The 21,118-nt window shown below is 37.8% G+C and overlaps 2 protein-coding genes across 2 annotated transcripts; one reads left to right on the top strand and one right to left on the bottom strand.

The window, feature by feature from the left end:
* Positions 1 to 5,162: 5,162 nt before the first annotated feature.
* LOC130727681 (glutamyl-tRNA reductase 1, chloroplastic-like) lies at positions 5,163 to 8,336 on the bottom strand. The gene is made up of 3 exons (XM_057578883.1): positions 7,867 to 8,336; positions 6,755 to 6,996; positions 5,163 to 6,675 (listed from the first exon to the last, which is right to left on the bottom strand). Exons 1-3 carry the CDS (start codon positions 8,117 to 8,119, stop codon positions 5,548 to 5,550), a joined length of 1,623 nt encoding a protein of 540 aa, XP_057434866.1. The 5' UTR covers positions 8,120 to 8,336; the 3' UTR covers positions 5,163 to 5,547.
* Positions 8,337 to 11,061: 2,725 nt separating this feature from the next.
* On the top strand, positions 11,062 to 14,940 carry LOC130711619 (uncharacterized). Its single transcript, XM_057561318.1, has one exon. The coding sequence runs from the start codon at positions 11,062 to 11,064 to the stop codon at positions 14,938 to 14,940; it is 3,879 nt and encodes a 1,292-aa protein (XP_057417301.1).
* The last annotated feature ends 6,178 nt before the right edge of the window (positions 14,941 to 21,118 follow it).

The following is a 21,118-nucleotide window of genomic DNA, read 5'->3' as shown; positions in this document are numbered from 1 at the left end:
CTAATGTACTATAGAATAGAAAAGAATTTTATTGCTTTTTATGTCAGGAAATTTTCAAATTAAATTTTGTTTTATAGGAAATCGTAATGACATTAAAGTCTCAATCAAAGAACTAGAACAAGAGAGAAATAAAGAAAGAATAAATTAAATTGAATAATCATAACATTAATTGAAATTTAATTTTGAAAATATCAACTTAACTACTTCACCGTCATATTTGTTAAAGATTCCATTTGTAACCCCAAGATAAAGGAACACTTTAGTTAGTATTAAGAACAAACTCTATAAGAAAAATAATAAATTTGGACTAACATGAGTTTAAGAAATTCAAAAGTGAAACTAAAAGCACCAGTGTATCATTTTCATTAACTAAAAGTAGGAAAAGAAATTCATCAAACAATATAATGTACTCTTATTTTTGTACAAATTACAGGGTTAAAAGTTCCAACGGGGAGGTACATTTTAAATGAAATTACTTTCATGATAAAACTAACATAAAAAAAAATTCTTATAGTTTATGTACATTCTTTATAATTTTTCAGATAGTTTTAAGAGTAAATATAGAATAAGTATGAACGCACATATTAGAAAAATCGTTAATATCATTCCAATCCCTTTTTCATTATTGTAAAATAATTTTAGAAGTAAATTTTACATGAAAATACTAGAAATGTAAATTTTAAGAAAATCTCACTGCTTTGAAATATAATTTCATGTAAATATAGTTTTCTTTTATTTTTGTACAAATTGCAGGATGAAAATATCTCACAGAAGAAACATTTTACATGAAAATCTATTCCTATTAAAACTATTAAAAATTATTTTTCATAATTATGATATAATGAAAATGTAGTAGTAAAATTATGTTATATGAGGATTAGAAAAAAATTCAATGTATATATATATATATAATTATTAAGTTTAAATTACATTGTTAAAAACTTTTACCATAAGATATATTTTCATGTCAAAAATAATTTTGATATAATTTCAATGTATTTTTTTAATTTTTCAAAATATTTATGTAAATAAAACTATAGAATATCTCCAATGCTTGAGTATAAAACTAGATATGTCAGATGAGCTCATCCCAATTAGTCTTGACTCAATAATGGAATAGATTAAATGTACATATCTTGACCTTCCGCACAGAATGAAAAACCCGCAATTCTTTCAAGATAGAGTAATATTAACCCCTACACTGGAGGCTGTTGAAATGATAAACACTTACATGCTTGGCTTGGTAGCTGCACCAGAACATGAATATCTGAGCTCCAACTCTGCCTTGCGATCTTATGAGCATTCTGAAATCCGAGGCGAGTGGTTTCCCTCATAATTTTTGAACGACACTAAAAGTTAAGGAATGTCAAACCAAAAACTATTATTAAAAGTTGGTATTCCAATCATGCTTTTGAGAAATATAGACCAAGCAGCAGGTTTATGCAATGAAACCAGATTAATTGTTGATGAACTTGGTGAACGTTATATTGGTGCAACTATTATCACTGAAACCAATGCTAATGACAAAGTGCACATTTCAATAATGGACTTGGTTCCTTCTGATCCAAATTTACAATTAAATTCAGAAGAATACAGTTTTCAATTGCAGTATACTTTGCGATGATCATAAACAAAAGCCAACGACAAACACTATCTTAGGTTGAGCTCTTCTTTCTGAGGCACGTCTTCACTCATGGTCAGTTATATGTAGCTCTCTCTAGAGTACGCTCAAGAAAAGGTCTTAAACTTTGAATACTGGATGAGTCAGGCAAACAACAGATCAGTACTATAAATGTAGTGTTTAAGGAAGTTTTTGGAAATGTTTGATGTGTACAACACAATTTCATTTATTTATTCTATTTTTCTCTTCATATATTTTTACATGATTGACTTATGTATAATTTAAAAATTACATATATCTGAAAACTAATTTATTTATTACAAAATTCTAACATAAAATTCTGTGCAGCGCACGGGTTATAGTACTAGTATATATGATATCTAACTCAAAAGGTAAACCGAATCCACTTGAGGATAATACATAATCTAAGTGAATGTATATGCTTCACGTAAGTAGCTTATGACAATGGATTGTGGAAAAGAACAGAACACCATGTTACAAATGAAGTGCAAAATCTATATGAGATATGTTGCGTACCTTTTGCATATTGAAGACTAGAACGATTTCCCTTTGAAACCCACATTGATCCTCCAGCAGTTAAGGGATTAAAAGGGCCAGGTTTTCTTTTTGTATCTCACACTTTCTTTGACAACAGGCAGTGGAGCAAGCTGTGAACCTGTTATAGATAAGTGATTACAGATGAGATTTAACTCTAGTGTCTTCCAATCATTAGCGTTAAAGCCTACACTGACACTTTAATCAACACTAATCAATATTATAGATTTCAAAGCCCAAATAAATAGATAATTTAAATAATTAAGTTGACTTATGCACCCCAATCTCTAATGAATTAGTTAGTTTTTATTGACCCAAACAAAAAACTACAAATGATTGAAACTCATAAGAATTAATAAATAATTCTAATGATACGAAATATAGATTTTAAAGAAGAATGAAGGTTAGTGTCACATGATAAAGTATCACTCTATTTTACTTTGGCTTAATTGCAACTTTGGTCCCCGACGTTTATCAATGCCACGATTTTGGTCCCCCACCTAATTTAATTACATGGATGGTCCCCGACGTTGTAGGTTGTGTGCAACGTTAGTCCTACCGTTTATTTCTTAATGGAGGAGGCTTACGTGGACGTCCCGTTGGAGAGAGAAAGGAGGTATGAGGAGAGAGGGAAGCACGTGAGTATCACGTGACCCTTATCTGAACACATTATACTAACTAAAGTGTAATGGGTTCATATAAGGTTCACGTGATACTCACGTGCTCCCCTCTCTTCTCATATCTCCTTTTTCTCTCCAACTAGACGTCCACGTAAGCCTCCTCCATTAAGAAATAAACGGTAGGACTAACGTTGCACGCAGCCTACAACGTCGGGGACCATCCATGTAATTAAATTAGGTGGGGGACCAAAATCGTGACATTGGTAAACGTCGGGGACCAAAGTTGTAATTAAGCCTTTTACTTTTAGTGTGTGCACTTAATCTTAATCTACACATTGTATAGATGAAATTTTATGATGTACATATAAAGTAGAAAGGGACATACGATCGAATACGAGATTTTTTTTGTCATCTACCTCAAGAGTGATGGTGGCAAGGTTTCAATTGTGAAGCACTCTTAGATAGATGAGAATAGAGGTTAAGCCGAGGCAAGAGATAGTTCATAAATTCTCTTATTGTAGCATTAAAAGCGTGTCTTTGTACGATCCTTATCAGCTTTGACAACAATTTCCAGCAACTTGGTGGGCACGGAACTATGTATTGGCAATGTAAAGACTGAAAGATAGACAATCATCGATCATGAATGGAGTGAAGGCAATGGAAGTTAGTTAGCAATGTATTGGCAACAAACAAAACAATGGAGAATCTTAAGCAGAGATATCAGCTGTGGAGCCCGATAATATAAGTGTATGTGTTGTCCAATCCATCTCCTTCGTGTTCTTTGGCTGGCCCTCTCTTGTTATAGAGCTTCAGTTTAGCTACAACAACGCTATTGATTGTTGGTATCATAACTTGGTCTGGGCCAGGCCTCAGTACGGAAGCGTGCTCATTATGTCAGTGAATGTTGCGCTATATATGCGCCACGAACTAGCTACAACTTGGACCCAAAAACAAATTTTCCTAGCTGGAGATGTATATATTACCAACAACAAAAAAGTTGTATATTTTTTTTCTTTACCAATGTAATCTTTCGTCGTCATACGGCTAACACACTAAATGGTTGGGGTTGATCAAGAAATTTTTTCCATTCACTAGAATTGAGATTCGAACCACTTATACTTACTTGATGTATATCATATGATTTTGTGCTAATTTAAAGATAGATTAATATAAAAATAAATTATGAAGTATGAAAAGTAGTGGTGAAATGGAGGGTGACATAAAAGGATAAAACATATAGGAGCTGAATTCACGTGATATTGTTAGGGGGACCATATATTGTCCTCTTTGTACAATACTAGTCACTAGATGGAGATTGCATATCATTGTGCAACATTTTTGTGGGGAGTCTTAAGCCCACGTTACACATTTTAAAAGGGTTTTATGCACACTAGTTTTTTGTACCATTTTATGCACATTTTGTTTGACAACAAAGAGCTAGTTTTTTTATGCCAAAATAAATAAATAAATAATTGTAATTGAATGGACCTCCCTCACTACATGTGACCTGGCCTCTTCATTGGGCCAAGCAGATTTTGATGAGAGACCTCATCACGAGAGACCTTCCCTATTATGAGCGACCTCATCTCATCTAAACGGGTAACTTTTTCGTCATATGCTACCTCCTCACCGCGGGAGACCTCTTCATCATGGATGGCCTCTTCACCTCTTTTCTAGTTTGGGCGACATATTCTATCAAGTACCTATTGAGGGTTATAGCATTTTTGTTCCGTTGTATTTTGGATACTATAAATTATTATATAGGTCAAAGGCACAACCTCCTTACATGTGGCTTCAGGTAATTAAATTGTAGATTAGGGTTTCTAATGTATAAAAAGAAAACTCACCAAAAGGAGACCTCATATTCACTTTTGAATACAAATCGACTAAGTTTTGAATTGAGTTCTTTTCTTCAGAACTCTGCTTGGTATTCCTAAGTTCACTTCGTAAACAAGGACTTAGATACAATTTCATCAGCACTGTTGTTACTTATTGTCAATAATAACAAGACAGATGTATTATACAATGGAAGTGAGTAGTTGAGTTTTCAAGATTATTACTGATAGCAACTGTATGTCATATGACTTCTAAGGCCAACTCCAGTCCCTTTTAAGATGCGATTTAGTACAGAAGCCCCTCTTGCTTGCACAGCTCAGGACTTTAGGGCTATGAGCTTTTCAAGATTTATGGGCTAACCTCACAAGTCAGTACTCTTATCAGACCCAGTTCTCATGGATTCCATCAATGAATAGATTCCAACAGAGTAACCATTACACAACAGTTATAAATTAAACACAGTCATAAGTGGCACCATATAAGAAGTTAATCAATGAGCAACCAGCCAACCCCAGCTCAGAATAAGCAAATACCGAAAACTAATAATCTAATATAGTCATTAGTATAGAAACTCAGTACTTCTTACAATTAACATTCCCGATATAGCGGACACATTTTAGGAAAAAATTATTCGTTGTAAATACAAACCTCACCAAAACACCTTCATTTTTAGTATACTACAAAGCCAGATGGCTAATTGGCTATGGAAGAACAATACATGACCCGAAAACCCAAACGAGTTAGGTCAAGCAGAATCAGAGACAACAATCAATTGAAGTTCCCCGAAGGAAACTTCTACTTTTTTCAACTATGCAACAATTACATGATTTTAATTCCTGAAAGGTTGAGGATGTTTCCCCTTATTCTAGTTGGAGGAAATAAATGGGTAACGTCAACGGGAATTGGAGTCATATCTCACTTCTGGTTTTGCTCCACCTTTGCTCGAATCTTCTGCTCCAAAACAGATATTTCAGTCTCAAGGCTGAACATTCTATTCAAAGCATGCATGTTCTCAAGAGTCTCATTTAGAGTCCGGCTGTCACTCCCATCACACCTTAAATGCTGCATTGGACCATGAAGCAACCTATTCACCATACCCCGACTAAGATCATCCACAGCTCTCCGCATCTTCTTTGAGATATCCTCACCCATCTTACCTAAGCACTTATCAAGCTCAGCAACCCTGATTCTTTCAGCATAAGCCCTCAATTTCTTGATAGTAGGAACAGTTTCCAGCGAGTCCCTCCAGGCTTCGAACTGTTTAGATTCTTCAGCAATGATTGTCTGTGCTTCCATAGCTTTTCTTAGCCTATCCTCTTTATTGGCAGCAACAACCTCTTTAAGGTCATCAACATTGTAAACTCGCACAGAATCAAGATCTGAGACACATGAATCCACATTCCGAGGAACAGAGATATCAATGAAAATACGTTGGCCGCCAACATCTTGACTTGCAGGAGGAAGGTCCTTCAAGTGATCTTTCATGAATAACGGGGTTTCTGATGCTGTACTCGTGAAAACTACATCTGCTTCACCAACACAGGTAAGCATTTCTGAAAGGGGTTTGTAAATTATCTCAACATCCTTCAGTTCTTCACGTATTGCAGCAACTCTCTCCTCAGTTCTGTTCACGACAACCATCTTTGTGCAACCTTTTGCCACCAAGTGTTTGATCACTAACTTTCCCATCTTGCCAGCACCAATAACCAACATTCTGGCATCATGGGAGGTTCCAGGTAGCTTCATAAAGGCCAATTCAACAGCAGCTGAGCTTACAGAAACTGCCCCAGCAGCAATATTAGTCTCAGCTCTAACCCTTTTCCCGACAGTAATTGCATGCTTGAATAGCCCACTAATGTTTCTCCCAAAGCCAGTAACTCCTTGTCCAACTTTAACAACTTGCTTAACCTGAGCAAGGATTTGACCTTCTCCCAATACAAGAGAGTCAAGACCTGCTGATACTTCAAAAATATGCTGTGTCGCATCTTTGTTGTAAAGTAAAAATCGGTGCTTGCAAAGCTCTGAAACAGGGACGGAACTTGTCTGAAAGAAAAGGAGTATTAACTATTTTGTAAATCGGTACATCAACAAATACCATTTGAGAAATAAATTTGATACTTACTTTAGACATCCATTCCATGACCTCTTTGACCCCGCGGTGTTGGGAAAGAGCAACAACATATATCTCCATTCGATTGCAGGTGCTAAGAACAGCTGCTTCTTCAATATGATTAAGACTGCACAGCTCTCCAATAGCTCTAGGCCATTCTGCTTCTGGAATGGCAAGTTTTTCACGCATTTCTACAGGTGCAGTGTGCACACTGAGCCCAATGACAACAATGCTGCTCCTTTCCTTTGTGTACCCTGTTAATATTTTGCAAATTATAAAACAGTTGTTACTTGCAAGTTCCAGAAAACTAAACAGTACAAATCAACCTATGAAAGGCATGTAATCATGTCTTTCTTCCTTAACTTTGGTAGGAATAACCCTCTGGACCTTGCCACAAATCCTGAAAGCTACAAGACTATAGAATACAGATGTATAATTCTAGTCATACAGCATAACAGCCCAACCACTTGATCGTTCAAACTTCAAACTTCATCTTGTATTTTTTAACAATACAAGCACAAAGGACCGGCAAATGACAACAACAACACAAAGCCTTATCCCACTAAGTATGGTCAGCTATATGGATCACTACGCCATTGAGCTCGACCAAAAACCAGATTTTGAGGGATATTACTGATAATGAGGTCATTGTAAACCAGCGTTATCAAATAGTGGCTATAGTGTAGCTGATTTTTGGCTAATCGCGACGCCGCTATTGCCCGCTATTCCCGCTTTTCCAGCTATTCGCCGCCAAATAGCGGCTGAAATAGCGGATTTTTGGCACACCGCGATGGTCCGCGATGGTGATTTGATAACACTGTTGTAAACAGAGACAAAAAGAAAGGAAATAAAAATTTAAGGTGCATAACAGCTTCATACTAAAAATACCAATGGAATAATATCTTGTACACTCAATAAAATGATTATATCTGCTCCCCGATAAATGGCGAGCTGCAATGATTCAAGTTTCAGAAACTAAATACTATCCTGCGTCCAGGTCAAACCGCAGAATCATCTAAAAAACAATATGACTAAAAACTTGAATGCAATTGTGGGAACAAAATTACTCAATTAACCATGCGATCGAAGCATTAACAGAAAATTGAGGTGAGAAGGCGACTTACTATCAGCAGCAGAAGCCTTGAGCTGCTCAAGAGCAGAGAGTGCGGTTGCATTACTCGAACCATCGGTCTTAACCACCACATCAGAAGCCTGAGCATCGCAGCGAACAACCCCTTTATGGATGAGATTCCTTCTCGGTTTTCCGCCGGGAAATGATAATTGGGTGACAGTGGAAGGTGATGCCCTTGAAGAGGAAGAGCAATTGTGCAATAGAGACTCCAATTTAGCACCTGGAAAAGTGGTTGAAACAGCCATTGTTGTGACAGATACGAGACTCTGCGTGAACCCTAACCCTAGCAAAATGGGAATTGAATTGAATGGAAAATTGAAAGAGAGAGGAAAGGGGAAATCGAGTATTGACCACCCTCTTCTTCTCTCCTCTCCTCTTCTCTCAGTTTGCGAACTCTGGTCTGGTCTTTTGTGGTGGCGTTGATACAAAGGAAAAGCAAAAGGGGTTTTGTGGTGAATTGTTTCTCTGGGTTCTGATTGGCCCGTGCAACGCACGTTTTATCCACTCCTCAATTCTTCTCATCTTTTGTGGACCTACTCCATCAAATCAAATATGTTTGTTTGAGCACTCCCCTTAATTTCAAGAAAAAAATATAAGCAACATGTTTATTTATTTTTGAATTCCTGAGTAAAAAAACAAAAACTACACAACACACTTAATAAGAGTAATGATATATACACACCTCACTTTCTCTTCCATCTCATTTCCACCTATTTTTCTTTCTATCTCTCTCTACATTTCCTGTCACATCACATATCATATCACTAATTTCTCTCTCATTCCTTCACTACCTCCCAAGGTGGAGGTGGAAATGATTGGTGAATAAAACATTATTGACTTAATAAGTGTCGGTCGTAATGGTTTAAATTGTTTGTTTATACCTCTAAGGTCGAAAGTTCGATCTTTAAGAAACATATTCTTAGGGAGACATATGGTATTTACCATATCTGAAGACTGGTGCCGAAACGAACTCTTATAAATAAAACATTAACTACGCAAACCCAAAGCGGCTAACAATTTTGATATTTTTCTAGTGTTTTATACGAATTGGATCGTGGCTAGGATCGCACCAGAGGTTGAAGTGGATTGCTACAAGATCGCAGTCCTTGAGGGTAGGGTTGTGGGATTCCGATCTAATCATCAAAATAAGGTTTGCAAGTCAGACTTCCAATAGAGATGGGTGATTGCCTACCACAATCTCCGCGGTCAACATTTGCTCAGTGATGCACACTCTTGTCGTCGATCACATGTGTATCATCTCGTGAAAGTTATGGATTGTTGTTCTCACTTCCCTGTTCTCTGACCGACATCTCTCTATATCTATGTGTTCTCTTCTCATTTTTGTTTTCAAACCCTTTACAATAAAATATTTGACTTGTCAAACACCTTTTTTCCCCGGTCCATTATGCTCTTATTTGCGACGGTCTAACACCGCCTGAAAAGTGGATCATGAATTTTCAGTTTAAGTTTATGTAGACCATGAGTTAGTTTCCTTATGTATGTTATTTTTCTATGTGTGTATTTCATTGGTGTATTTTTACATTTTTAATAGGATTTTACGATATGATCACGATTCTATGATCTACAATTTTCTACCCTCTTCTGTTCTGATTATGAGTAGGATCATCATGATCCTAGCAAAATTTGGTGTATAAGCCGTTAAAATGTGAGGGTTTAAGTATTTATATGACATTTTACATTTATATCCCTTTTCCACTATCATACATAAACCCCAAAAAGAAGCTAGGAGTGTTGGTTAAGTTCATTCTCCAACACTACTAATATAAATAAGTAATAAAAAAACTTGTGCTCATGCCAATCGAAAACCTCTTACTGAGAAGTTAATTAGCTTAATTAAGTCAGAAACTTTATGTGAAATGGACAATAACTAAAATAATTGCAAAATAAAAATTACTATAATATATCAGAATTTGAAAACTAATTGAAATATAGCTTAATCAGAAAATTGCATTACCACTTTTCTCTACTGGGGTTCTCAAATGTTTTGATGAGCCCTTTTCATAAAATCAGAAAATTAACATGAAGTAGTCCAGTTATGGTGTTATGTGTGACCACGTGACACTCTCACATAGTCACATTCATGGGATCTGCTTCACGTATATGTCTGAAAAGGAATATGAATACTCAACAAAAATCTGGGAAATGTAGTTATTGAGAGAAAAAGATAAGGCGAGGAGAGGACATGTGATCGAGATTGCTCCCTCGGATTTCAGGGACTTTTGTTTGCCACACTTCAAGATCATGGTGTTAGTGTTACCGTGTGATTCCCATTTGTTCATGCACGCAGTTAAGAACATGAAACTGCATTTTCACTCGATTAAATTACTCTTAAATTTTTTTGGCTTAAAAGCATTTCATGCCCCTGATGTATCATGATTGTGCAAAAGTCGCCCCTACTCTTTTTTCGTCTACGTTTGTACCCTTCATGTTTCTAAAGAGTGCACCGAATGCCCTTCCGTCACTCTGGAGATGGAAAAATATGGACTTTAATGTAGTTGGGGATGAAGATGATGAAGAAAATGATGAGACTATGAAGATGATGATGAATGAGTATGATATAAATAAAATTTTGGTCATGATATAACAAATTGGTTTTGTAGCTCAACTGGTAAAGTGTGTGTTTTGTTTGTTCAAGGTCTTGGGTTCGAATTCCCCACCCCATTTTCGCAAGTTCTTTTTTTATTTAATGACATGTCACACCACGTAGGACGCTGACGTGACCCATTTTTTAACGTCAAAGTGACATAGGGGCATTCGGTGCACTTTTTAGAAACATGAAGGGTACAAATGTAGATGAAAAAAGAGTAGGAGCGACTTTTGCACAATCATCATACATTGGGGGCATGAAATGCTTTTAAGCCAATTTTTTTTGAGGGGAAAATTACTCTTAAATTGATACAACGTATTTATGTTTTTATACACATATCTCTTTTTTTGGATTAGCATTGTCAAATTAAATTGTACACTATGAAGACTGAATTACCTTAATCTTTAGTTTCAAAAAGAAATACCTAATCTTAAGAATTATCTTAACAACGTTCATCTTTAAGAGTAAACTGACAAGTATGGATTATAACTTCTAATTTACTCATCTTGTTTAAACAGTTAGGAATTTATTAACTTACTTCCACTTAAGTTTAGAATGATTACGTTAATGTAGTTGGGGATGAATGAGTTAATCCGCGAGGTAGAGGCTCGAGGGCATAGTGGCGGCATATGGATTCTTGCCCCACTCAGCAGAGCCTTTGATGTGGTTTTCATGGAGGAGTGTGACCAAGCTATATCTGTTAACGTCAATATTAATGGAAAGAGATGGATGTTGTCAGCTCTGTACGCAAGCCCAAACCCTATCAAGCGGCTTGAACTCTGGTACTATCTGTCGGGCTTGAGGGGTCGTTGCACGCTCCCTTGGTTGGCGCTGGGAGATTTGAACGAGGTCTGTTCCCCTTCGGAGGTGATCGGTGGTGATTTCTCCACATCGCGAGCCACAAATATGTTGAATATGATGGAGGAATGTAACTTTATTGACTTGGGCTTCACGGGACCAAAGTTTACCTGGGAACGCCGTGTGAATGGGAGACGGATAGTTGCAAAAAGATTGGATAGGGCACTCGGGGATGTAGCTTGGCGAATGATGTATTCTGAGGCATACGTTGAACACTTGGCTAGAGTGTATTCTGATCACTCTCCCTTGATTGTCAGGCTACATACACCGAACGGGGATCGGGCCACTCGACCCTTTCGGTTCCAAGCGGCTTGGGCAACACACCCCTCATTCGAACCATTGGTGGAGCACTCTTGGCAACATCAGCAGCAAACCGTGCCTGAGAGGCTTCGTAAGGTGCAAGAAGCGGCGAGTGACTTTAACAGAACGGTGTTTGGTAATATTCACAAGCGGAAAAGAAGGGTAGAAAGGCGACTTTTGGGAATCCAGCGAGAAATGGATTGGAGAGGTTCAGAAGCTCTAGTTAGATGGGAGAGGAACCTTCAGAAAGAGTATGGGGATATTTTGTATCAGGAGGAGATGTTGTGGTACCAAAAATCCAGGGAGAACTGGGTCAGGTTTGGGGACCGTAACACTAAATTCTTTCATGCTCAGACAATAGTGCGACGCAAAAGGAATAAGATTCATGGGCTCTTTGTGGAGGATGGAAGTTGGTGCACGGACCCAGCCTTGCTCCAAGAGGAGGCGCGCAGGTTTTTTATTAACTTGTTTGCTAATGATGTGCAGGTACGAAGAAACCATATTATGGAGAACCAAACACCTACTATATCATTGGCGGCTCGTGACTTGCTAAACGCACCAGTTTCCTTGGAGGAGGTACGGAGCGCTATTATGTCCATGCATTCCTTTAAAGCGCCTGGAGTGGATGGCTTCCAAGCTTTTTTCTACAAAAAATATTGGCACATCCTGGGAGAGGATATTCATTATATGGTGGCCTCAGCGTTTCAGAATGGCGGAGCTGATCCTGAGTTACTTGAAACTCTCCTCGTTCTTATCCCGAAGGTTGATAACCCGGTACGCCTCAAGGAGATGAGACCAATCAGCTTATGTAATGTCTCCTATAAGATAATTACTAAGGTCTTGGTCAATAGAATTCGGCCTCTCCTTCATGATCTAGTGCACCCGCTGCAAGGTAGCTTCATTCCTGGCCGAGGTACAAGAGATAATATTATTCTAGCTCAAGAGGTGATGCACACCATCCACACTCAGAAGAAGGGACGTGGTCTTGTAGCCATAAAGATTGATTTGGAGAAAGCTTATGATAGAGTCAGTTGGGACTTTCTACGAGCCACACTCTATGACTTTGGATTTCCACCTCGACTTGTGGATCTAATCATGTGGGGAGTGAAATGTCCTAAACTATCTATCCTATGGAATGGCTCCAAGCTTCCCTCTTTCGCTCCTCAGAGAGGGCTTAGGCAAGGAGACCCACTTTCCCCATATTTGTTTGTCCTTTGTATGGAGAGATTAGCGATTCAGATTCAGAAGTTGGTAACACAGGGTACTTGGAAACCGGTGCGGATAACCAAGGATGGCGTGGGCATCTCTCACCTATTCTTTGCGGATGATGTATTGTTGTTTTGCCAAGCCTCCAAGGAGCAACTACAACTGGTTAATAACACCTTGAAGGAGTTTTGTGAAGCATCAGGAATGAAGGTAAATCTTGATAAGTCAAGAATGCTTTTTTCGAAAGCTGTGGACCATCGGAGGCAAATAAATCTCTCTCATATTGCTGGTATCTCTAGAGCTAGTGATCTGGGGAAGTATCTTGGAATCCCTCTACTCAAGGGTCGAGTAACAAAAGCGCACTTTGCTTTTCTAATTGGTAAGATGAGTTCAAGAATGACATCTTGGAAGAATAACCTTCTTAATCGAGCAGGACGGGTATGTCTAGCAAAATCAGTCCTCACCTCTATACCTGTACATGCTATGCAGTCCCTTTGGTTACCTGATTCAGTTTGTGATCATTTGGACAAACTGGTCCGCAAGTGTGTGTGGGGGAGAGGGGATAATGCTAGAAGTTGGAATTTAGTGTCTTGGACAGAATTAACCAAGCCAAAGGGCAGAGGAGGGCTAGGAATCAGAGGTGCGAGAGCGAACAATGAGGCTTTATTGGGGAAGCTAGTTCATAGCATGCTGAATGAGCGTGACAAACTCTGGGTACAATGTTTAAGCACGAAATACTTGCACTCTGGCTCAATTCTAGCAGAACCGCAAAGACTAGGCACATCATATGTCTGGCGTGGCATCCTGAAGGCTCGAGACGCCGTAGCTCAAGGGTTTGGTGTGAAATTGGGAGCTGGAACTTCATCCTTGTGGTACTCAAACTGGCTGGGCACAGGGACACTTGCAAGCAGGTTACCGTTCGTTCACATTACGGATACACCACTTACGGTAGCAGATGTGTGGCGTGAGGGACAGTGGAATCTTGATGTTCTTTACACAATGATACCTGATGCCATCAAGGAGGAAATTCATGGGATTCCTATACCTACCACAAGAACAGGAGACGAAAACATACTTTGGCGCGAGGCACCAGATGGTCGTTACACCACTAGCTCAGCATATAACTGGTTAATTGATGATGATAGTCATGACTCTCGGTTCTGGAAAATCCTTTGGCGGGCGCATGCCCCAGAGCGGGTACGGTTCTTTCTATGGCTCGCAGGAAAAGAAGCTCTACCTACAAACAGTAAGCGCTTTCGCTGCCACCTTGCGCCCTCGGCAACGTGTATGAGATGTGGAGCTAGCACTGAAGACGTTGAGCATGTCCTTCGCAGATGTCCTGGTGCGGCGTGGGTTTGGAGCAGGTTTACCGGAACAATCACGGGGGTCCCAGCAGCCATGCACTTTCGGGGGTGGCTCTTTGCACACTTACAAGTGAACCAGAATGCCTTGTTTTGTGCCATAGTGTGGAACCTTTGGAAGTGGAGGAATAGTTTTGTCTTTGATCAAGCACCATGGACGCATGGAGAGGTTTTGCAACGGATACAACGTGATGTGCAAGAGTTTCACCGATGGGGAAAGACTACGACAAGAACATCTGCTTCAGCCTCAGCTGTCCTTGGGAGTGATTGTGTGCTACTCCACACTGATGGCAGCTGGCGGGGGGATATCGACAACATGGGTGGTGGCGGGGTTCTCCGAGACAGACATGGTCGATGGCTCTCAGGTTTCTCCATGGCTTTGGGGACTGGAAATGCGTTCCAGGCGGAACTCGCAGCGCTCCACCGAGGGCTAGTTCACACCTGGGAACTTGGACACCGGACGATTATTTGCCATGTGGATTGCTTGGTATTACAGCAAGTGATACTCAACAATAGTGATGTGCAAGATCACTGGCATGGCCAGGAAATCAGCATGGTTAGAGCCTTGCTTGCTAGGGATTGGGATGTCACGCTTAGTTATGTGCCCCGGGATCGGAATGTGGTTGCGGATGCACTGGCAAAGCTTGCGGTTCAGGAAGGCTGGGATTGGAAAGTTTGGAGCCTCCCCCCGACATCGGTGGTGCCTTTACTTTGCCATGATATAGTTTCTTAGTTTGTTCTTTCTTTCCTTGATGTAACCAAAAAAAAGAATGATTACGTTAGCATTAACACTTCTAGATATTGGACTGGTAAAACTAATGATTGAGGAGCATGCATTTTAGAAGCTAAAAGACATATCTCGCCTCACATAAGTCTTGTGTCTTGAGGGTTTGTGAACCCATATGATCAAGTAAAAGGTTATGCACTTATGCGTATCGGGTCATGAGTTTAGGAAATTAATTACAGTTGTTTTTTCCAACAAATGTCGCTCACAATGTTTAAACTTGTGTTCTCATTAATTCAGGAATTTAACTTACTTATTACTGGATCAACCCTTTATTGTTATTTTTTTGTAACACTATTGCTTCACATAAAATAAGGTTTAAATATTTATACTAGAGATATTTTGACAATCCCATAACTTTATTATTATCATATTTAAAAAAAAAAAGTGGGAGTATATACTATACTCCCTCCGTTCCTATTTATCTGTCCAGTTTGAGAAAAATAATTTGTTCCTATTTAACTGTCCATTTAGCATTCCAAGAGAGCATTAAATGATGTTTTTACAACTAATACTCTTATTAGAACAATAAATGAAGAAAGATAAAATGCAATCTAAAGGGTAAAAATAAAAAACAAATACTACTTTTATGAAAACCAACAAAATTAATTGCACTCCTTAATATGTGTGTTTCTTCTCTTCCCGGACAGTTAAATAGGAACTGAGGGAGTATATGCTAACTAGCTATGAGCCTATGACACCTTTAATTTTGATCTGAAGCCAACCTGCATAAGTTTGGTAAGAAGTGTTGGTGATTTTAGAATCATCAATGTATTTTAGTAGTAATGTGATCTACTATAGGCTGATGCAATTACGCGTTAGGCTCGGAATCGAGTCAGGTTAGTGCGGAGTGCACGCTCGGTGAGCCAACGCATAATTGACCGCGAATACGAACCAGGGTCCAAGGGGCGGAGCCCCTGGCTGGGGATAACTAGGGTATTCAAGTACTTGAAGGGTACTATGAATTATGGATTGTCATATGTGGGATTTCCTTCGGTATTAGAGGGTTATTCGGATGCTAGTTGGATAAATAATGTTGAAGACTCATCCTCTACAAGTGGTTGGGTGTTCTTGCTTGGGGGAGGTGCCATCTCGTGGGCTTCCAAGAAGCAAACATGTATAACTAGTTCTAAAATGGAATCAGAGTTTGTAGCATTAGCTGCTGCTGGTAAAGAAGCGGAATGGCTAAGAAACTTGGTATATGAGATTCCATTATGGCCTAAACCGATATCACCAATTTCTATCCGTTGTGATAGTGCTGCCACATTGGCCAAGGCATATAGTCAAATGTACAATGGAAAGTCTAGACACTTGGGTGTTAGACATAGTATGATTAGGGAATTAATCTTGAATGAGGTGATATCCATTGAGTTTGTTCGGTTGCAACAAAACTTAGCTGACCACTTGACGAAGGGGTTAGCTAGAGACTTAGTGAAGAAGTCGGTAATTGGAATGAGATTAAAGTCCATTTAAATCTACTACCTGTGTTATACCCAATTCCCTTCTAATACAACGTTAGAAGCTGAATTCAATGTGGAAAGATCATAGTTAGAGATTGGAGCACTTGTGTTTATCTTCCCAAGGTATGTGCTCAGACCTGCAAGTGATGGCTAGGTTGAAGTATATCTTCTTAATGGTTCTTTTGGAAAATTGTAAATGCAGGTGCAAGATTAAAAGGATCACCTATGTAAGCATGAAGTTTTGCCGCTTCAAGAAGCTTGGACTTGGCTTCCTATATGCTTATTAATGGATAAGGACACATGGCTTGTAAAGTGTCAAGTATGAATAGTAGAGTGTTGTAGAAACATATGTGTACAGCATCTTTAGATATTCAAATGGGTTGACGGGTTCAATCTTTAAGACACCCCGATTCTCGAGTATTTGGAATGTGTATTTGTACTAAAGTGGAAATTCAATCGCAAGATATTTTCATTTATGCATTTGTTTGATCGTTATATCTGTGTGTTATAAACTGAGTAGATCAAGGATTACACTAAAATGGGGGGATTTGTTGGTGATTTTAGAATCATCAATGTATTTTAGCAATAATGTGATCTACTATAGGCTGATGCAATTACGCGTTAGGCTCGGAATCGAGTCAGGTTAGTGCGGAGTGCACGCTCGGTGAGCCAACGCATAATTGACCGCGAATACGAACCGGGGTCCAAGGGGCGGAGCCCCTGGCTGGGCGGGGTGCGGGGCAGCGCCCCGTTCGAAATTTTTTCTGAACGTTGGTGACCCTAGTTTGAAATTGTTTGGAAAATTGTGACTTTTCGGAACAATCGTGATCATTCGTGCAGACACAACCTTCTATATAAGGTTGCTTGCAGCCTAAGGAAAAAGAACAGAAAACCAGAAACAGTATTCTGAAATAGAAATTCTAACAACACAACATCTCTCTACTTTCTTTATCTGTTCTCTTGTGCCAAGAAACAGATTGATTGTCAAGCATTATCCCAACAAAGATTTCGTGAACCCAGGCAATTACAGGGTCGAAATAATTTGTTCGGAAAGTAGACCCTCACGATTCTTGACTTTATCCAGGATTATCACACCCAGTTTTCTAATAAGAAGTACCAATACATTGCTTAGAGAGATAATCATGAAATAATCGACATCAAGAATCAATTTTCTTTTCTAGAAAACACACACAGAATGAAGAAATTAAATAAGAAAAAAAAAAGAAGTAGCGGATTTTAAGTACCAAACTCAAGCAAATTAAAGTAATTTCCAAAACATTAGCCCCAACGCCTGCTATAGCCTAGTAATGCCCAACATCTGTGTATAGTACCGACAGTCTTGCCTTTAACATTATGCATACAATGTTCTTATAGTTGCAGTTCCTTTTTTCTCCTTCAATCTTATAACTTAAGCATTGATCATGTCTGCTTTACATAACAGATGATGACATGCCTGAACAGATGTCTAGCTGAGGAACTGACTAGTGCTCTGTGCTTCTCAATTTTGTTTCAAAGATAATCAACAAGTTGAACCAAAATCATGGTTTCTGTTGAGAAGTCTTTAGCTTGAAATAATCTCCTTTTCATTTGTATATGTTCTTACAATAGGGTGTGTTTCAAGTTCAGCTTTTAACCATCTTCCTCGCATTACAAGAAAGGCGGGCAAATAGGCAAAAACCCACGTTATAGTATATTTAGCGTGCTTGAAACTAACACTAGCGTTTCTTACGACGGTCAACCTACGTTTAGCGACTTGAAACCGTAAATCTTATTTACCAAATTAAAAACTAAACTAGTTTTATACCCGTGCATTCACGGGTGACATTTGGTATATATTAGTATTTATTTGATATAGTTTATAAAATTATAAACGGTAGAAAACAATGTAAGTTTGACTGAAATAATAGAAAATATATTGTATATAAATTATGCTATTTGTTAACAAAATATATTAGATAAGTATAAGAAAAATTATTAATCCACGAAACTAAATACAATAACAGTGGAAATTTAATTGAAATAGATGAAAAAAATTTAAACACTTGATGCACTTTTAAATATTGAGAAGACATTAACTTATACAGATAATGAGTGTGCATGTTATATAGTGCACTTTTAACATGAAAGTATATTTATTTTTATATTAGTTTTAACATTAGAATATTTTATTGCAAAACGTCCTCCCCGTGAGGGCTTTTACCCTAGAAATTGTATAAAAATTTAAGTAATATTGTTATATAGTGCACTTTTAACATGAAAGTATATTGTAAAATAGTGCAATTTTAATTAAAATAGTGTTTTTACTAATTTGTACATGAAAGTATTTTCATGTAAAATGTTCCTTCCCGTCAGATCATTTATCATGTAAATGTTTATGCCCGTTTTAACATGAAAGCATTTACTTTTAACATGAAATTATATTGCAAAATAGTCAATTTTTTAAAAAATTGTGTTTCTATTAATTTGTAGATGAAAGTGTTTTCAAGTAAAATGTTCCTCCCGTTGGAGTTTTTTATCATGTGAATGTTCTTGTCCATTTTAACACGAAAATAATTTCAGGCACCCGTGAGTGCTTTTTACAGTACAATTTAAACATAAATAATTGTAACTAAATATTTTTGTATATTAATATTTTCTAGTATGTTTTTAAAATTATTTTAAAAAGTTAGAAAGTAAATTCAATCAAATTATTTGAAAATGACATGAAAAGGAAAGAGATCCTTAACACTGTTAAGTGTTAATATCTAAAGTTTCAATTTAGTAAAGAAAGTCCTTGGATTGGATCATATGGGTGGAGTGGTGGGCAATGATGCATACTGAAATTCTGGTTCGTGCACAGGACAGATGTCGAACGCGATGTTGGGACAATCAGTTCGACAATTGCACAACAGTACAGAAATTAAGCCACAATGTTTAATACAGTAGAAACAACACAGTAGCAACAATATAACAATAAAGAACACAGAGGATTGGTAACCCAGTTCGGTGCAACATCACCTACATCTGGAGGGCTTCCACCCAAGAGAAAGATAATCCACTATTATAGAGAATCAAGTACAAAAAGGTCTTAACAGAACTGCCCCAGTTCCCAGCCTTTCTACCTATTCCTACCCGTGGTTTATTACTTAGGTCTCCCCCTAAGTATGAGAACCCCCTCTCACTTTCTCTCACAATCACTGCCACAGTGATTGGTCTCTTACACACAAGAGTATAAACGATCTCAAGATCAAACACATATTTGAAGAGATTACAACTCAACTAAACAAACCAACTCTAAGCCATATGATTATCAATGGAGGCAGTAGAGTGGTGTACAAAATAACAGAACAAGGACTCACAAAACAAAACCCTAAAAACCCAATCCTTGGGTGCCCAAGGCACACTTTGCAACTAGGGTTAAGCCTCCTTAAATAGGCTTTCTTCTGGTCTTGATCTTCAATGGGCTTGCACGAAAATAGAGTCCATAAAACAGATCTGGAACAAATCTTTTAAACCAGTAACAAATCTTATCAAATAAGATTTGAACAAAAGATAACATCTTTCACAATTTAAACCAAATCAAATCTTCTTCAACAGATTTGATTCCACTATATTATATTCCAGATAACAAATAGAAGCTTCTTCAATAACCTTAACTTGATTATCACGAAATCCATCCAAAGCTTCTAGAAAAATCAGCCAAACACACAGCAGATCCGCAGGACAAATGTCACAGCACGATGTTACAACATCTGCTTCGACATCAGGTTGTTTTTGAAAAAATGCAGACAACCAAAAGTAACAACACATACATTTAAGAGAGAAAATAGAGTTCATAGCAACATAATAGTGAAAAGAACAATTGGGGAGTTCTCTATTCAGCGCTCACTCTAGTAATTTGGATGTATTATTGGCTACAGGATAGAATCAAGAATGGCTTCAACCTGCATTGGTTTTTGGTTCATTTTATGAACACTTCTCTTCAAGTATAAATTGTAATAACTTGAGAAGTAACAGCTTCTTACCTTTCTGGATTAAGTTGTAAAATATCCTTCAAATCATTTTAACTTGGTATCTTGTAAAAAAGAAACACTTAGAAAATCTAATTAATTGCAGTTTTTGAAAATTGTATTTAAAAGTTGTTTTTAGAAATCGTTTTTGAAAACTGTTTTTTAAGAAAAAACTTAATTTGCTTTGTTCTCGTGTTTATATTCCGGGTCCTGCAAGGCACTGGTACAAAATATTGAACCAAATCTTGTAGATATTGAAGTAAATCTCGTTACCTAAAGAATGACAATCTGAGCAACTTCCCCATTAAATTACAATTCCTTCAAAATAGGTCAACCCTTTTAATATAATCTCATTGATCTTTAAATCAATACACTAATGAATATTTGGAGGCAAAGCTCAGCTACACATTCAATCTCTCACCGATCATTTATTGGTTGGTGGGTTGATAGGAAAATCCTGCATATGCATCAGCCATATACTGCCACAAAGAAAAATTGTAGGTGATGCCCATGCCAAGGCCTTCAAACATCGAACTCTAATTGATTTGTGGATCTCCATGTTGACAAATGAACACAAAATCTGTGTAAAAAACATAACAGTTGAGCACAAAATTTAAGCAAGTTGGACTCCAAAGATTGCAAATTTAAGGGCTTTTTTCAGTTTTCATGGAGTTTTGT

The sequence above is a fragment of the Lotus japonicus genome, chromosome 1, assembly GCF_012489685.1.
Source record: "Lotus japonicus ecotype B-129 chromosome 1, LjGifu_v1.2".
Taxonomy (NCBI): Eukaryota; Viridiplantae; Streptophyta; class Magnoliopsida; order Fabales; family Fabaceae; genus Lotus; species Lotus japonicus.
This window is presented reverse-complemented; position numbering and strand designations above follow the sequence as displayed.

Bases quoted from the DNA above. Each gene is read 5' to 3' on its own strand.
- LOC130711619 (XM_057561318.1), top strand. From the start codon at position 11,062: ATGAATGAGTTAATCCGCGAGGTAGAGGCTCGAGGGCATAGTGGCGGC.
- LOC130727681 (XM_057578883.1), bottom strand. From the start codon at position 8,119: ATGGCTGTTTCAACCACTTTTCCAGGTGCTAAATTGGAGTCTCTATTG. The intron at 6,997-7,866 runs GTAAGTCGCCTT...AAATATTAACAG, and splicing joins CAAGGCTTCTGCTGCTGATA to GGTACACAAAGGAAAGGAGC. The intron at 6,676-6,754 runs GTAAGTATCAAA...CTTTTCTTTCAG, and splicing joins TCATGGAATGGATGTCTAAA to ACAAGTTCCGTCCCTGTTTC.